Source organism: Leptodactylus fuscus, chromosome 9 (assembly GCF_031893055.1).
Source record: "Leptodactylus fuscus isolate aLepFus1 chromosome 9, aLepFus1.hap2, whole genome shotgun sequence".
NCBI lineage: Eukaryota > Metazoa > Chordata > Amphibia > Anura > Leptodactylidae > Leptodactylus > Leptodactylus fuscus.
This window is the reverse complement of record NC_134273.1, coordinates 34,032,462-34,050,831: the sequence shown is the minus strand read 5'-3', so window position 1 is coordinate 34,050,831 and position 18,370 is coordinate 34,032,462. Positions and strand designations below refer to the sequence as shown.

Here is an 18,370-nt window from a genome sequence, read left to right as displayed (position 1 = left end):
GTCGACCACTCCCTCCTGTTAGAAATTCTCTCATCCCTTGGTATCTCAGACCTGGCCCATTCCTGGATCTCCTCATACCTCACCAACCACACATTCAGCGTCTCCCACTCACACACCACCTCCTCACCACACCCTCTCTCTGTAGATGTTCCCAAGGCTCCGTCCTAGGACCCCTCCTGTTCCTCCATCTACACCCTTGGCCTGGGCCAACTCATAGAATTTCATGGTTTCCAGTACCATTGCTATGCTGATGACACCCAAATATACATCTCTGGACCAGACATTACCTCTCTGCTGGCCAGAGTTCCAGATTGTTTAATGGCTGTAGCCTCCTTCCTCTCCTCCCGCTTTCTCAAACTCAATATGGAAAAAATGGAGTTCATCATCTTTGCCCCACCCTGTATGGCCCCTCCACGCCACCTATCTATCAAAGTCAACGGAACCACACTTACCCTGTCCCACAGGCCCGATGCCTTGGAGTAACACTGGACCCTGACCTATCCTTCAAGTCACACGTTCAAACCCTCAACACTTCCTGCCGCCTCCAACTCAAGAACATCCACCGAATCTGCTCCTTCCTCACCCCTGAAACGACTAAGACGCTCGTCCAGGCCCTCATAATCTCCCATCTAGATTACTGCAACACCCTTCTCCATGGACTCCCAGCTAACACCCTCGCCCCCCTCCAGTCCATCTTAAACTGCGCTGCCCGCTTAATTCACCTCTCCTCCGATCTTCATCAGCTGCTTCCCTCTGCCAGTCCCTCCACTGGCTACCCATAGCCCAGCGAATTGAGTTCAAGCTACTAACATTAACATACAAAGCCATCCACAACCTGTCCCCTCCATATATCTCCAACCTAATCTCCCACTACCTGCCCACACGTAACCTCAGATCCTCCAATGACCTCCTACTCCACTCTACTCTCATCCACTACTCACACAACCATCTCCAAGATTTCTCCCGTGCATCCCCCATACTCTGGAACTCCTTACCAAGATACATAAGACTGACCCCCACAATCACAGGCTTCAAGAAGGCCCTGAAGACTCCCCTATTCAGGAAGGCCTACAACCTCCAATAACACTATCACCTCACCACCATCTGAACTGTCTCCCCATCTCCTTCTGTCTCTACCCCCTTCCCTCATAGATTGTAAGTCCTTGTGGGCAGGGCCCTCTACCCCACTGTGCCAGTCGGTCACTGTTAGTTTTATATCTGCCTGTATATTTTGTGTACTGTATGTAAACCCCCAAATGTAAAGCACCATGGAATTAATGGTGCTATATAAATAATAATAATAATAATAATAATAATAATAATAATAATAATAATATCACAGTGGAGTAAAATAGCCTTCTAATTTACATTGTGCTAAGTGAAGTTGCTCTCCCTGTCAGTCCCTCACATCAGCTTTGTCCCTGAGGTTTCCTCTGTCAGTAAGGAGCCTAGCTAGTGATAGTAAAAGTTGTTTACAGTCGTGTACTATACCACTGGTTAATTTACACATGGACTTGTGGTCCATAAAATAAGCAATGATGAATACAAATCCATATAAAACCTAATTTTTTGTTAAATGCTATATAAGAAATTTAAAAATCTATGTGTCCGAAAAAAAAACATGGTAAAATTGTTGAGATATGCAAAGCCATTGTGGGGCATCAGTGACTCTTGGTCCTGAAAGTGTTGAACTGTTGCAAACAGTGTTTTCATTGTTCACCACCATTACAGTAGCATGTAATCGATATGTTACAGCTGACACCTGCAACTAATGGTACTGGCACAGTTTCTGCCATCTTTATGACGTAAAAGTATGTCATGTCACATTAACAGGAGCTCTTCCACGACATACTATTATGTCATGGCATTTAGATTAAGGTAGAGACTAGAGATGAGCGAACACTGTTCGGATCAGCCGATCCGAACAGCACGCTCCCATAGAAATGAATGGAAGCACCTGTGACGCCGGCAGGGCGCTGGCAAAGTAAGTGTCACAGGTGCTTCCATTCATTTCTATGGGAGCGTGCTGTTCGGATTGGCTGATCCGAACAGTGTTCGCTCATCTCTAGTAGAGACATTTTCTTCGAAGAAATTTCCTACAAATTCACAACCCATTTTGCAAGCTCAAGGAAAACACAGTGAATACTTTATTTGTAATATATCCTTTATTTGATTTCTAAAGTCATAAACGTACATGACAACCGTGCTTTTCTTACAGATAGACACCATTTAAAGACATTTAAAATGTATCTTATATTACATTTGGTCCATAAAACAGGTTGCAAGATACTAAATATAAAGGATATTTGTTTCAGTTAACAAGCTCTGTATATAGTTTTACTATGCATATGTTACATTACATATATATTTTATATATAGAGATAACTTTATTTGAGTCTTGACATAATATCTTATTGCGGGTAAGCTTATTGGATGATATATATATATATATATATATAGATTTTTTTTATCAGGGAAAATACTACAAAAGATACAGTTATTCACAATTGAAACACAGTAGTTCCTACGTCACTATTCTGCTAAAGTAGATATTATGTATATAAGATTGCTACAAAGCATATCTGTCAATTTTTTGTATGTACGTGTTGTATACAATCAAACATTTAAATACTGCATTTATTTTTCTGAACAACATTGGACTGTAGTACATATGTTATACAGCCATCACGAGCCAATGGCTCGCTGGCTCCGGTACTGCATGAACTTCACGAAGAATGATTGGAGACATTGTATACAAAATAAAGTTATAGCAAGACGCTCTGCCTGGTTGCACTACAGACATACATTATTATAATTTAGATTATGTTACATTAGATATGAGACGTTTCAGAGTCTACGAAACAATACTGTTGTACAAATTCCATTAAAATATTTGTATATATTTTCTACAATAAATGTGCTTGACATTCTTAGAATATTAATTTATTGCAATAACATATATAGATAATTTTTTTTTCACTCTTTGGACAAAAATGACAAACCAAACTAACATCCACGAGAAACATATTATCACGCAATAGCTCTAAAGTATGTGCTATAGAACATTTTAAAAAGCACAAGACTTTGCTAAAGAGAAAGTTCATTGTGCGACACAGTCATTTATCACCAATGTAGGCATTTTATGTCATGCCTAGAATTGATCAAAAGGGAATGTCAAATGCAATCCGTCAACAAGTATTTGTTTCTTTTCCTTTGTTACATTATATTATAGAGCATTGGAACACTTCAGACATTTACAAGGTGCAGTAAATCCAACCAGGGGTGTTGCGTGGCATAAGGGTGTAGCATTAACCTTTTTCCCTAACATATTGGAAATTGTAATTTCTTCTAAAATCTGATCCTACATTTTCCAAGAGTTTATGTGAATGTCATTTTTTTTCTCTAAAAAATAAAATAAATTGAACGTATTATTTAAAATTCTTAAATTTTTTTGAATTTAATAAAAATGAATTAATTAAATGTTTAAATTTAATAAAAGTTAATTCAATGTTAAAATTGAATTTTAAATAAAATAATTCATTTTTAAGAAAAAGCTGGTATCGTTTTTATTCTTTTAATACTTCTGTAATAAATGTGTATGTAAATTTGGTCCCTTGAACATAATTTGTGCTTTTATATCCTTAATAGGAAAAAAAAATCAATCAATAATTCTTTTAAGAAAACCTTTCACAAAAATAATAGACAATTTTCTACAAGAATTGAAAAAATGAAAATCCTTCAAACATTTGCGTTATCTACTCTTGTTCCGTAAAAATGCTGAGTAAAAAAAGAGAGATAATAACCTTTATATGGATTTTATTCAAAGACTAGGGAGCTGCCTCTAAGAAATGTTACAGAATTAAAAATCAATCACACAAAACCTCATATTTTCGTAGCCAAATATAGCTTTAAAAATGGTGCTTGTTCGGTTTACAAATTCAACTCTTGCAGTAAAGATAAAAACGTTAACAGTCTAAATTGCCGGAACACGCAAACCATTCATGTTATTCCACGAAACAGTAAGAAAATAACCTAGTTGATTTCCTTGTGCTCTACTGGTGATGGTCCCCTTTTTGCCACTGGAGGTAGGTAAATTCTTTATTCCAGATGTAATTGTGTGGTCATGTCAACCATTTTGTATTTAGAAAATCATACTAACTGCACTTCCTTAGTACAGCGTGTTTAAATATAGGCTTCCTTGTTGGCAGAATTACTCTTTGACAACTGTTCGGGCCCATTTTCATTGTGAACAACATCATCACTTGGCTGTATCATAACCTGTAGACGCTGTAGAAAAAAATAGGTATTATTCTTCTGTATTAAAATATACCTGTGAGTACAATAAAAATCATGGAAACTATTGAAAGTTATGGTCTTCATTTTGTACTATAGAAAGGTCCAATTTTAATAAATTTATCAAGAATTATATTCAAAAGGGAAAAGTGCAGTAACTGGTACAAGAGTGGTTAAAAAAGGTAAAAAAGAATTGTTTTAAGGGAAAAAATAAACAAAATAAATTATTTTTATATTACAAAAATAATAAAGATAATATACATACTTTAACTGAAACAACCCATACAAAAAATTTATTTTTAGTGCACCAAAACATTTTTCTTCGTTTTTAACCCGCCATAAAACTTAATGTAAATGTACCCCATAAAATCACACATTCCATCTAGCAAAAGATATCAAATAATTTTAGTATTGTGAGAATTTGAGTCTAGATTTTTTTTTTTTAAATCATTAAAGAGGTTGTCCAGGATAAAATTGGAATTAACCCCTAATCTAAACCCTCTCACCCTGCCTAACTTTTAATTTACTTCTATTAAAAAAAATCTATACTGCTCAGGGACACTTTCTGATAATCCATTGAGATTTCGTATCACCGCTTCCAAAAAGGAACGTCACCAGTACAATCCTAACCTCCCCAACCCCATCAATACTTATGCATCTTCCTGTCTGGGAATGGCTCCTCCCCTCTGCAAGCATGATTTCACAGTGTGCGACACATGCACAATAGAGATGGCACTCCTTCTCTATTGCACAGGCGTCACAGGTACTTCTGGTCTGTGCACTGGCACAGTGAGGGTCTGTCCACACAGAGTTTTTTGGCAGCGGATTTTAGACGCCTCAAAATCCACTGCCAAAACCAGCTCCCCATTGACTTCTAGCTAGTAGCGGAAAAAAGAAGTGAGATGCCCCTTCTTCCCACAGATTCTGCTGCTGAATCAGCTGCGGCATCTGTAGCGCGAGACTCCCTCCTGATTAGGCCCATTCACTTGGGCCTACTCTGGAGCAGAATGCCGCGATGGGATGCTGGTGTACTGCATTAGCATTAGCTGCGCAGTACGCGGAAGCCATTTTCCACTGTGTGAACATACCCTGAAGGAGAAAGGTGGAGCCGTCTCCCAGAGAGGAAGATAGGTAGTATGTTGTGATGGGGCATGGGTGGGATAAGTTAGTTAGTAGTGGAAGTGATAGCTTAGCTAGGAAGACAGGGAGGGGGTGTAATGGAGTAAAAGAAGAGGGGGCAGTGAGAGGGAGGTAATGTGAAAGGTACACAGAAAGCTACACCAAGTAAACAAATGCAGAGGATGCCAGGAGCTCCCACAGACACCCGGAAATCACTCAAAACACTACTAAAGGTGTATGGATGTACTTATTAACCTATTATTAGCACTAACCAGTCTTTTAAAAAAAAAAAAATTCTTGCCCGAAAAACCCCTTTGATGAAAATATTTCAGTATGAACTTTATGAGTTAATGATAAAAGTTCATACCTGTTTTAAAGAACCTTTAAGAGACACGAACAAATATATCATGTAGCCAGGAATCAGCACCATTGAAGATAAGGCCATGAACCAGCCAACTCCTTGTCCCCAAGAAGGGAAAACATAGCTGCCCATCGTAAGTGGAGTCATTTGCACAGCACTGAAAAGGAACACTCCCTGTACAAAAGGGAAGAAGAATCAAAAACGTTTATAAGAATCAAATATATTTTTACTTACTCCAAAAATTCTTACAAAGTAAACTCAAATCAGAAATGTATTAGTGCTGAAAAGGTCACAAAGTCAACATCAAGAAAATTAATGCAAAGTACTTTCAGTCTGGCATCAAAAGGGACAGAAATAGAAGCTGCTGTAAAGCTCTTTCCTAAGGGAAACTTGTTGACATTTCATTAATCAGTGTATTACAAAGTGGTTACTGAAAGAACAGTCAAGTTTATTTTATATTTGTCAAATCCTGTGGGCTTAAAAAAAAAATAAAAAATTAAAGTTAAACTTTTTTCTATTTTTTGTAGTTTTTTCATCAACAATTTTAGCGTATTCCCAATTCCCTGCTCTATTACTTTTTCTTCTAATTATAAATCGAAATAGACAGTACAGCTTTGGTTTGATCATCCCAATATATAAGTGAAACAGAAAATATACATATCCATCTAAACAGTAATGGAAAGGCCATTTCAGCTATCACTCAACAATGACTTAAAAGAGGTTCTTTCATGTCCTTGGGCACACACGGTTTTATATACCGCTAGAAATCTGACAGTGCTGACAGTCGGCTTTCCTGTTATGTGCCCTGGGGCAAGAGCTATCGGTACCGTTACCAATAGTTCTTCACTGTCAGAAGGGTGTTCCTGACAGTCTAGCTGGGAATGCCCTCCTGACAGTACTGTCCATAGCTTTGCACTGTCAGAGGGGATGTTCCTTACTGTCCAGCCATAACACTGAGCCCCCCAGTACTAATCTATGGACGAGCACTGTCAGGCGTGAGGCGGGCGTTCCTCACCGCTCAATGTCTTGGCTGGGCAGTAAGAATCGCCCCTCTGACAGTACAGTGCTATGGACAGTATTGTATCCTCCCTCTTCTTGCCTATTATACCTGTGCTATGGAGTTGACTTTACTATATAAATGATGTATTCAGTCAGTCGCCATAGTCCTGGTAACTATCAGTGAACACAAGAAAAAAGGGAAATTCATATGGTCCAAGATCAGAAACAGCCCAGAAACCCATGGTTTGTCACAAATCGATCCACTGAGGAAATTAGAATTGAGCACTCCCTAGAGATACCCTTTAAATAATTTGTTTTAGTTTGGATAGTTTTGTATTTCTCTCCTTCAAAAAACTACATATGCAATGTAAGGGCGGATGCACACCCCTGTATTGTGGCTGTATTATGGTTCTCCTACAACCTCCGGGTTGTACAAACCCATGATATGGCAATCATACCTATACATGTGTACAGGATTTTGTTGTACCTCTGTATGTCTGTATGTCACCAGTTTCATATGGAGTCATAATGCATGTGTTTATGCCAAAGTACATATATAATATATATATATATATATATATATATATATATATATATATATATATATCTACAAATATGACACATGCCCCATTGGTCTCTATATTACTTGTCGGGGAGAATGTCTCTACGATAGCCGTTGAGATTCTATACTAGTGATACATATTGACATGTGCAATGCTATACAAGCTCCTTGAACATATGTATGTAAATACCATTGAAAACACAAACAATACATTAAACAATGAGCAAGAATATGTTTTCTCAATGACGGATATTTCCTGCCAATTAAACATTTTAAAGATTATCTTGTGTCTTACCGCTACAACAATGGGTGTAAAGAATGACCAGCAGAGCTTCCACCAAAGGCAAGGCCTGTATCCAACCATTTCTTCAATGTTGTCATAAAATCTATTAACACCTGTAAAATATGAATCTTTTAGACAAAATCTAAATAGTATTTTACATACATTTTTTTAAACTATAAGTGACCATTCAATATACTACACATTTATACATTTGTACATTTTGTACAAGTAGTTGTGATTGTGATAGCATGATTCTTTTTTAATCAATTACTCAAATAATTTTATATACTTTTTAGAGATCCTTTATTTTTATGTGATTATTACTTCTAGAAACTTTTTTGCTTTTTATTTAATATCCTAAAATAAAACAACTCCTAGGATAAAAACTGTAAGACTGCAGTTTTACAGTAATATCAGCTTCAGTGTGTGTGTGTGTGTGTGTGTGTGTGTGTGTGTGTGTGTGTAAGGGGGGGCTGATGAAGCTATCTGGTGAGATGTACAATGGGTGTCCTGGTGGGCTCCTGAATCCACTGGACTGGTCCTTCAGTATAGTTGTATAGGGTGCACTTTATGTTGTGTGAGGTAGTAATTGATTGATCTTTTTTATTACATTTACTGTGTACATCCTGGAACTAATTTACCATCTGTTACCTAGGATTCCCATTTGTTATGTATAAAAAAATATATATATATAAAAAAAAATCAAAAATAATAATAATAATAATAATAATAATAATAAAAGGTGATATTATTGTAGAACTGTAGTCAGATACCTTTTTCTTTATAGGAGTTGGTTAACTATGTGTAGGCCAAATTACTTGTGGGTATGATAAGGAGTGAGGCCTGGTTCACATCTGCATCGGTAATCTGTTCAGGAGAGTCTGCATGGGGACACCCCCCCCGAACAGACTACCAAGCGCATTGGCAAGCGGTGAGCTTATGAAAGCACATTGACCCCATAGACTACAATGGCGTCCGTGTGCACAAGTTATGTGGACAGGAAAGTAGATCATGAACTACTTTTCTGTACGCATATTCCGTACAGAGACCAGGTGGAAAGCACATGGGCCCCATTATAGTCTATGGGGTCCATGTGCTTTCACTGCTCATCGCTTGCCATTCCATTTGGTAGTCCATTTGGGGGGGTCCCCATGCGGACTCCCCCGAATGGATTACCAATGCAGATGTGAACCAGGCCTAAGACCTTATTCACATGACAGTAAAAAATTACTGTATGGCAATAGTTTTTTTTAATGCCCATGACATGGCTGTCTTAAAAACCATGAGAGTATTGGATACATATATAGACATGTAAATAAACCCATAGACTCTCATGGGTTTTAAAACTGCTTTTTTTTTTTTTTTACTGTGAATACGGCCTAAAATGCATGTCATGTGAATAGGGTGTAAAACAGACCAAAACGACCATTTTTGTAAAATGCCTAATGAATATCCAGGAACTATTAAAAATGTAATAAAAGTGTTTTTGCTTCTTGGCAAGCAGTTAAGAGGTTGTCCAGGGAGCCTTACTTCTCCAGGGCTTAAGGTGAGAAAGTGGGGTCCACACTGATTCCAACCCCTGGTCATATGATTGGATCCAGCACCTGCCCCCAAGTCTCTCCACCTTCTCCTACCTCTCACTGATTATGTACTATACTGTGTCCTGTACTATGAAGATTGGGAGAAAAGGCCATTATAGTAGCAAAGCCAGCCCCCAAGGACTGGGAAAATATCTGACAGAGGAGGAAGTAAGTGGAGCAACTCGGGGGCTGAGTGTTTGATTCTGATCATATAACCCGGGGCGGAACCACCCCTTAACTCTTATATTTGTTGCCTAAACACCCTGGTCAAAGAAAGCATTCCCAGACTACCCAGAGAGCCCCTTGAACTAGATTTCAGACAATTTTTTAAAAGTGGCCTTAAAACATAAAAGTAATAAACCATGCCATCTCCTAGGTCAACCACTGGTTCTTGTTTCCTCCCATGCACTGTAATATTTCATCTATGAAGACAGACATGTAAGAAGAGCTACAGGTCCTGTTTAACAGTGATGTAATATGTCATAAGATTTACCATAACACCATGATATTGAGATACACTCGAAGAATACAAGGAATAGAAGGCTCATTCCACTGGCTGAATAATAATCAAAAAGTTTGAACACATAAATTCCACCCTGTAGAGAAAGTAAAGTTCAGATTATATGTAAAGTCAGTTTATCCATTTACAGTGTAACAATGTAGTTATGTTCTACCCAATGTTGTTCAAACCATGACATCATATGTAGCATATGCAAGTATAGAGGATAGCAAGCTAGATATATAAGGGACTAGGCGGATTACAGGACCTAGACAGATTATCAATATTGGGGTCATTGGGGTTGAAAAGTAGACTTTGAGTAGGCTCTTTGACATAGGCCGATAAATATTTGTACAAATGCCGATCATCTGATCATTGCTACATGTAAATATGTTCCCCAATCAGCCAACAAATCTCCAAATACTTGTTTGTCAGCCGATGGCTTCAGTTATGCAGCCTTAAAAATCATTCTTTCCATGTAAAAAGGGAACATTCTGCTGACGGATGTAAATGCTATCAGGATGAACGATCATATTAATAATCATTGGACCCCATGGTAACAATAACTGCTGTATGTAAATGGCATGTATATAAATGGAATGTAAAAGGACCTTTGGAAGTGTTATACTAACTGTACACATATAAAATTTAGAGTACAGAGATCTAATGCAATGACCATTTTATACCTAGGCCTGTAACTAAGACAAGGGGCAACCATTACATCTATGTCTATGGTCTCGCGAGTACATTATCATAAATGAGGCTTCCATTTGGCAAGAGCACTGAGAACTATAGAACTATACCACATCATGCTGTAATGGTTAATTTATTAAAGAGGACCTTTCATGTCCTCGGGCACCTGCGCTGAATTCAGCACACAGTTGGCTTTCTCGTTATGAGCCCCAGTGCATGAGATATCAATGCCCTTACCGGTATCTCTTCCCCGTCAGAAGGGTGTTCCTGACAGTGTGGCTATGCTGTGAGAAACGCCCCTCCTGACAGTAATCATCCATAGCCCTGTACTGTCAAAGGAGGCATTCCTCACCACCCAGCGATGACACTGAACTGTGAGGAACGCACCCCCCAGTATTAGTCCATGAGGGAGTACTGTCAGGAAGAGAGGGACATTCCTCACCACTCAGCGTCATCGCTAGGTGGTGAGGGACGCCCCCTCTGACAGTACAGCACTATGGGCGAGTTCTATCAGGAGGGGCGTTCCTCACAGCCCAGCTAGACTGTCAGGAACACCTTCTGATGGTGAAGAGATCGGTAAAGGCACTGATATCTCTTACACTGGGAAACATAATGGGAAAACCAACAGTGTGCTGAATTCAGTGCACCGTTGGCTTTCTAGCGGTATATAAAACCGCAGGTGCCCGAGGACATGAAAGGTTCTCTTTGAAAGAGTTCAAGAAGGGTTTGGATGAAAGTTATATTTCTGAGATTGCTGAATTGCTGATTTAGGGATTCACTAGATCATACTACTCCTACTGTTTTTATCATTAAATAGGTCCCGCTCCACTGGTCCTGGCACAGCTGGAATTCTCTAGTCCCCACTGTTCCTGAGCAATCAGTGCAGTTAGTTAGATTACCCAATATGCTAATTAGGCTCTCTATGGTGAGGTGGGTGTTCTTGGGCCAGTGCAGATAATCTGGGATCGCCCTTCTGATTTAGAGACTCTAATTAGCATATTTGCATGTCTTCTTCTGTATTAACACAGCAACAGTACTAGGAATATGCGGTTCAATTTGATGGGTAAGTGTTATTTTCTACCTTAGTACTGTATTTCTATATTTACCACAAGGCGTGTTCTATTATTTGAGCCTGTACAAGCATACTTACCTGAGTTATGTTGGACAAACCAATGAGATAAGAAATAACGCACACAATTGCAATAAAGATTTCTCTTCGGGTACGTAACATTTTTGGAAACTCATCCACAAGAGCTGTTATAAATCCTTCAACTGTACAGAACTGCAAAGTAAGAAGGAACATTGTACAATTTGTGTTGGCAAAATCATTAAAATGATATATTCAGGCACAATGGTCTCATGGAACAAATAGATTACATTCTCATGGTTCAGCTCCGAAAATGACTACTATATTCAAGTGTCTCATAAGTATTCAAAACAGCATTTTATTTTCCATCTGCTGTCTCCTGGAATGTCTCTTACCCTGTTAAGAAATATGCATTCAAATTGGTGTGATTGTAGGTGAGATCTGTCAATTTTTCCGAGCTGGAACCACATCAGAGCTTATTGCTTTATTTGCAGCAGTTTGTCTATTTATTTACTGCATCTATATCGCCTTCTGATGGGTTCAAAAATGGAAAAGAACCTGAATTCTGCATTTTCATGCAAAGTCAAGCCTCCATGGCAGCAGTTTCATCTGGTTGTTTCTAATATTGTGCAAGATATTCATTCCTAAAATCAATGATTAAATTGTAGAACCCAAAATAACTGAAAATCGGATATAGAAGTCAACCTTCATTTATTTCTGATTGTCTCATTGAGGCTATGGGAGCTCATGGAAAATACTAAAGTAACCTGTAGAAGGGGGGCAATTATCAGGTTGCATTAATCAGGTTCGGAAAGCACTGAGGGGTTAGGCCATTGCAGTAGAAGAGCTTTGTTTAAAGTGACACGCCATAGTTTTCTTTAACTATGCAAAGTAGAACATAAAATTTGCTATTATTGATGTTGTCACCCCTTTCTACTATCTGTACCCATGTCTATTACCTGTACCCATGTCTAATTTTTGTTTCGTCAACACATTGACCTTCCAGGGACTGTGAGGGTATCACCAAAAGCTGTTGATAAAACTGAAGAAGGTAATGGGTGCATAGTGACCTGATTGTGAAAGATGGGGGAACTATGCGATGGGTGGCGATTTAGGGAGGAGATTATGTGAAAGGCAGAGAAGGAATGAGGAGGGATTTTGACAAAAGGTATAGGGCAAAAATAGGGGCAACATGGTGGCTCAGTGTTTAGCACTGCAGCCTTGCAGCGCTGGAGTTCTGGGTTCAAATCCAACCAGGAACAACATCTGTAAGGAGTTTGTATGTTCTGCCCGTGTTTGCATGGATTTCCTCCCATTCTACAAAGGCATACTGATAGGGAAAAAAAATGTGCATTGTGATCTCTATAGGGCTCACAATCTACATTAAAAAAAATAGTATAGGGCAAAAATAAAGAGCGAGATCACTTTGATAAGTTAATTCAGGCAGCATAGAGAGACATCTTGAGTGTTCAGTAACCTATGCTAGAAAAAAAAGGTCACAGTGTGATCAGGTGACTTATTGAAGAAGGTAAAAGCAGGATAAGGAAATACTCTTGAGTAGGTGGTAACTAGTATGACACCATTGTTGAAACAGGTAGAATCTTACCCTAAGCACTCGCTATAATTCACTTGGAGTACTGTTACATTCTTACTGCAGGTTATAAGGTGGGTCCTTTTTTATGACTGACTGGTCACACACCATGCAATTACTAAGCTTAAAGGGGTATTCCCATGTACATAATCCTATCTATATTTGTAGATAATTAAAAGTTAAACATTTTTTAAAATATAACTAATTAAAAATTCTGCAAAGTTTTAAAGATTTTCTGGAACTTTCTTAGTAGTGACAGTCTGTTGTCTTGATCGGTTGCCAATGGTTACGACCACTAATGCAGAAACTTTCTATGGTTTGGGTCTTGACAGGAACCTAGCCATGATTTTCTTATTGTCGCTGGGTTATCAGACAAGGACATTACATGTATAAGAAGAGATCTCGGCCACAATAAGGACATCATGGCTTATTTTCTGACCTCAGAAAGTTTCTGCATTAGTGGTCATATCCATGGCAACCAATCAAGGTAACAGACCGTCACCACTAAGAAAGTAAGAGAGAATCTTTAAAACTTTGCAGAATTTTTAATTACTTATATTTGCAAAAATGTTTAACTTTTAATTATCTACAAATTTAAAAATAATTATGTAGATGGGAATACCCCTTTAATTATGGTGGAAGTAGTTGAATATCTAATATTAAATTTTAAAAAATAGCTGCTTTCTTCCCAAAACAGTGCCACTTGTCCACAGGTTTATTCTTCACTTCAGAGGAGATGAGTTGCAATGACAAATTCTACCGATGAACAAGTGTGATGCTGTTTTCACAAAAATTGAGCCCATATTTATAATCCTGAACAACCCATTTGAGGTAATGGAACATGTCTTAGTGTTAAAGGGCCTAGAAGAACAGAGAAAAATACTTGACAATGAAATTTCTTTCACGGATCACTATGGGGCTGCTTATACTGGCTTGTGCCATGAAAAAAAGTCATATTTTTTTCCGCAAGTCAGAATTTTTGCACTAAAATTGCTATTTTTAATAAATCTTCATGAAAAGGTAAGTAGTCTGCATCACTTGAGTGTTAAAATTTCACTTTTAATTCATAACTTTTAAAAACAGATAACAAACATACAGAGATCATAGTGAAAAAGAAGGAAAAAATGTGCTTAAAAATTGCAATCTCTAATGCGTTTTGGGACTACCATGTCCCTTATTCATAGCGTATTGGTATTGGTTTTCCTTCTTTTTCACCATGATCTCTGTATGTTTGCTATCTGTTTGAATTAAAAGTGAAATTTTAACACTCAACACACTCAAGTGATGCGGACCTACTTACCTTGTCATGGAGATTTACTACGGTAGCTCCTAAGAGTCCAGGAGTGTAGGACGTGCACCTTGAAGTGATTGCATCAAGATTCGGTGAGCTCATTCAAACTTTTTTCATTGCTATTTTTGATAGTTTTGGGCCCCCATTGCAGGGATTATGGGTGCTTTTTGCCATTATCAGAGGTGGTGAGTTGCTAAACTGGAAGTAACTGTTTTATCATTTTAAGAAGATTTTAGCCACAGAAGATTCATTGTATATACACAAGTTTCACCATGGAAAGCAAGGGTCAGGGGATAATCATACACATTAGGGAGAATGTGTGCCTACATAGGCATATGGAGACTTACAAGTCATTCCTGCTCCACTAGGGATTCTGGGTAAAAAATATGCAAATCTATTCTCCAGGATGTAATTAGGAGAACAGTGCATCTGTATGCTGCCCTCTAGGGGCAGCCCCCTTAACATCATGCATGACTCAGTTAATAAGCCTACTGACATGATGCGAGGTTTCTCCTAATTACATTCTGGAGAATAGATTTGCATGGAAAGCAATGCAGCTCAACCAATCATTGCAAGTATGTCACCGTTGTATGACTTCGACTTTCTGCAACTTTGCAAGCTTCACATAAAGCCTTTCTATGAAAAACCTTCTGGAAAACTAAGATTGGTCATGGGGATCTGAATACCGCTGTAAATAACAGCCGTGGAAAGAGCGCCTGAACACCCTGGTGGATATAGATGGATCCCCATACACATTAACTTCAATGGGAGCACCAGAGTTATCTGAATGCTCCACTTCCACTATCTCCAACACTCCCAATGTAATGAAAGGGAGCAGAAGTGCATCTGAGTTCACCAGGAGTTCGACTGATTTTTTCAGAAAATGCATTAACATTGGGGGAATATACACCCTCCATTCTCAGGATCATTGGGGGGTCTCAACAGTCAAACCACCATCGATCAGCGACCAACGATGTGGCATAACCTCTTTACTACTTTTGGAAACTTAGACAATCTAAAAAAAATGTGTCAAATTTATCACAGTGGCAGATTTTCCACATAGTGCTTTACAGTAAATCTTTCCTATAGCGCTTTACAGTAAATCTGTCCCATAGAGCTTTACAGTAACTCTTCCCCATAGTGCTTTACAGTAAATCTGCCCTATAGTGCTTTACAGTAAATCTGCCCCATAGTGCTTTACAGTAACTCTTCCACATAGTGCTTTACAGTAAATCTTTCCTATAGCGCTTTACATTAAATCTGTCCCATAGAGCTTTACAGTAACTCTTCCCCATAGTGCTTTACAGTAAATCTGCCCTATAGTGCTTTACAGTAAATCTGCCCCATAGTGCTTTACAGTAAATCTGTCCCATAGAGCTTTACAGTAAATCTGTCCCATAGAGCTTTACAGTAAATCTGCCCCATAGAGCTTTACAGTAAATCTGCCCCATAGAGCTTTACAGTAAATCTTTCCTATAGAGCTTTACAGTAAATCTGCCCCACAGTGCTTTACAGTAAATCTTTCCTATAGCGCTTTACAGTTAATCTGCCCCACAGTGCTTTACACTAAATCTGTCCTATAGAGCTTTACAGTAAATCTGCCCCATAGCGCTTTACAGTAAATCTGCCCCATAGAGCTTTACAGTAAATCTTTCCTATAGTGCTTTACAGTTAATCTGCCCCACAGTGCTTTACACTAAATCTGTCCCATAGTGCTTTACGGTAAATCTGCCCCATAGTGCTTTATGGTAAATCTGCCCCATAGTGCTTTACGGTAAATCTGCCCCATAGTGCTTTATGGTAAATCTGCCCCATAGTGCTTTACAGTAAATCTGCCCCATAGTGCTTTACAGTAAATCTGTCCCATAGTGCTTTACAGTAAATCTGCCCCATAGAGCTTTACAGTAAATCTGCCCCACAGTGCTTTACAGTAAATCTTTCCTATAGTGCTTTACAGTTAATCTGCCCCACAGTGCTTTACACTAAATCTGTCCCATAGTGTTTTACGGTAAATCTGCCCCATAGTGCTTTAGAGTAAATCTACCCCATAGTGCTTTACAGTAAATCTGCCCCAGAGTGCTTTACAGTAAATCTGTCCCATAGTGCTTTACAGTAAATCTGCCCCATAGAGCTTTACAGTAAATCTGTCCCATAGTGCTTTACAGTAAATCTTTCCTATAGTGCTTTACAGTTAATCTGCCCCACAGTGCTTTACACTAAATCTGTCCCATAGTGCTTTACGGTAAATCTGCCCTATAGTACTTTACGGTAAATCTGCCCCATAGTGCTTTATGGTAAATCTGCCCCATAGTGCTTTACGGTAAATCTGCCCCATAGTGCTTTACAGTAAATCTGCCCCATAGAGCTTTACGGTAAATCTGCCCCATAGTGCTTTACGGTAAATCTGCCCCATAGTGCTTTACGGTAAATCTGCCCCATAGTGCTTTACAGTAAATCTGTCCCATAGTGCTTTACAGTAAATCTGCCCCATAGAGCTTTACAGTAAATCTGTCCCATAGTGCTTTACAGTAAATCTTTCCTATAGTGCTTTACAGTTAATCTGCCCCACAGTGCTTTACACTAAATCTGTCCCATAGTGCTTTACGGTAAATCTGCCCTATAGTACTTTACGGTAAATCTGCCCCATAGTGCTTTATGGTAAATCTGCCCCATAGTGCTTTACGGTAAATCTGCCCCATAGTGCTTTACAGTAAATCTGCCCCATAGAGCTTTACGGTAAATCTGCCCCATAGTGCTTTACGGTAAATCTGCCCCATAGTGCTTTACGGTAAATCTGCCCCATAGTGCTTTACAGTAAATCTGTCCCATAGTGCTTTACAGTAAATCTGTCCCATAGTGCTTTACAGTAAATCTGCCCCATAGTGCTTTACAGTAAATCTGCCCCATAGTGCTTTACAGTAAATCTGCCCCATAGTGCTTTACAGTAAATCTTCCCCATAGTGCTTTACAGTAAATCTTCCCCATAGTGCTTTACAGTAAATCTGTCCCATAGTGCTTTACAGTAAATCTGTCCCATAGAGCTTTACAGTAAATCTGTCCCATAGTGCTTTACAGTAAATCTGCCCCATAGTGCTTTACAGTAAATCTTCTCCATAGTGCTTTACAGTAAATCTCCCCCATAATGCTTTACAGTAAATCTGCCCCATAGTGCTTTACAGTAAATCTGTCCCATAGTGCTTTACAGTAAATCTGCCCCATAGTGCTTTATGGAAAATCTGTCCCATAGTGCTTTACAGTAAATCTTCCCCATAGTGCTTTACAGTAAATCTGCCCCATAGTGCTTTACAGTAAATCTTCCCCATAGTGCTTTACAGTAAATCTGTCCCATAGTGCTTTACAGTAAATCTGTCCCATAGTGCTTTACAGTAAATCTCCCCCATAGTGCTTTACAGTAAATCTGCCCCAGAGTGCTTTACAGTAAATCTACCCCATAGTGCTTTACAGTAAATGTGCCCCATAGTGCTTTATGGAATATCTGTCCCATAGAGCTTTACAGTAAATCTGTCCCATAGTGCTTTACAGTAAATCTGTCCCATAGTGCTTTACAGTAAATCTGTCCCATAGTGCTTTACAGTAAATCTTCCCCATAGTGCTTTACAGTAAATCTGCCCCATAGTGCTTTACAGTAAATCTTCCCCATAGTGCTTTACAGTAAATCTGTCCCATAGTGCTTTACAGTAAATCTGTCCCATAGTGCTTTATAGTAAATCTCCCCCATAGTGCTTTACAGTAAATCTGCCCCAGAGTGCTTTACAGTAAATCTGCCCCATAGTGCTTTACAGTAAATCTGCCCCATAGTGCTTTATGGAATATCTGTCCCATAGAGCTTTACAGTAAATCTGTCCCATAGTGCTTTACAGTAAATCTTCCCCATAGTGCTTTACAGTAAATCTGTCCCATAGTGCTTTACAGTAAATCTGCCCCATAGTGCTTTACAGTAAATCTGTCCCATAGTGCTTTACAGTAAATCTGCCCCATAGTGCTTTACAGT

At 38.7% G+C, this 18,370-nt stretch overlaps 1 protein-coding gene across 1 annotated transcript in view; it reads right to left on the bottom strand.

The window, feature by feature from the left end:
• Nucleotides 1-3,540: 3,540 nt before the first annotated feature.
• Nucleotides 3,541-18,370, bottom strand: part of SLC6A1 (solute carrier family 6 member 1) — a 150,097-nt gene continuing 135,267 nt past the window's right edge. Inside the window, exons 11-15 of the mRNA XM_075287611.1 lie at nucleotides 11,540-11,671; nucleotides 9,691-9,793; nucleotides 7,630-7,730; nucleotides 5,780-5,947; nucleotides 3,541-4,287 (exon numbers count right to left, since the gene is read on the bottom strand). Of these exons, the coding sequence (XP_075143712.1) occupies nucleotides 4,183-4,287; nucleotides 5,780-5,947; nucleotides 7,630-7,730; nucleotides 9,691-9,793; nucleotides 11,540-11,671 (609 nt within the window). The 3' untranslated portion in view covers nucleotides 3,541-4,182. The remainder of the gene's footprint in view (nucleotides 4,288-5,779; nucleotides 5,948-7,629; nucleotides 7,731-9,690; nucleotides 9,794-11,539; nucleotides 11,672-18,370) is intronic.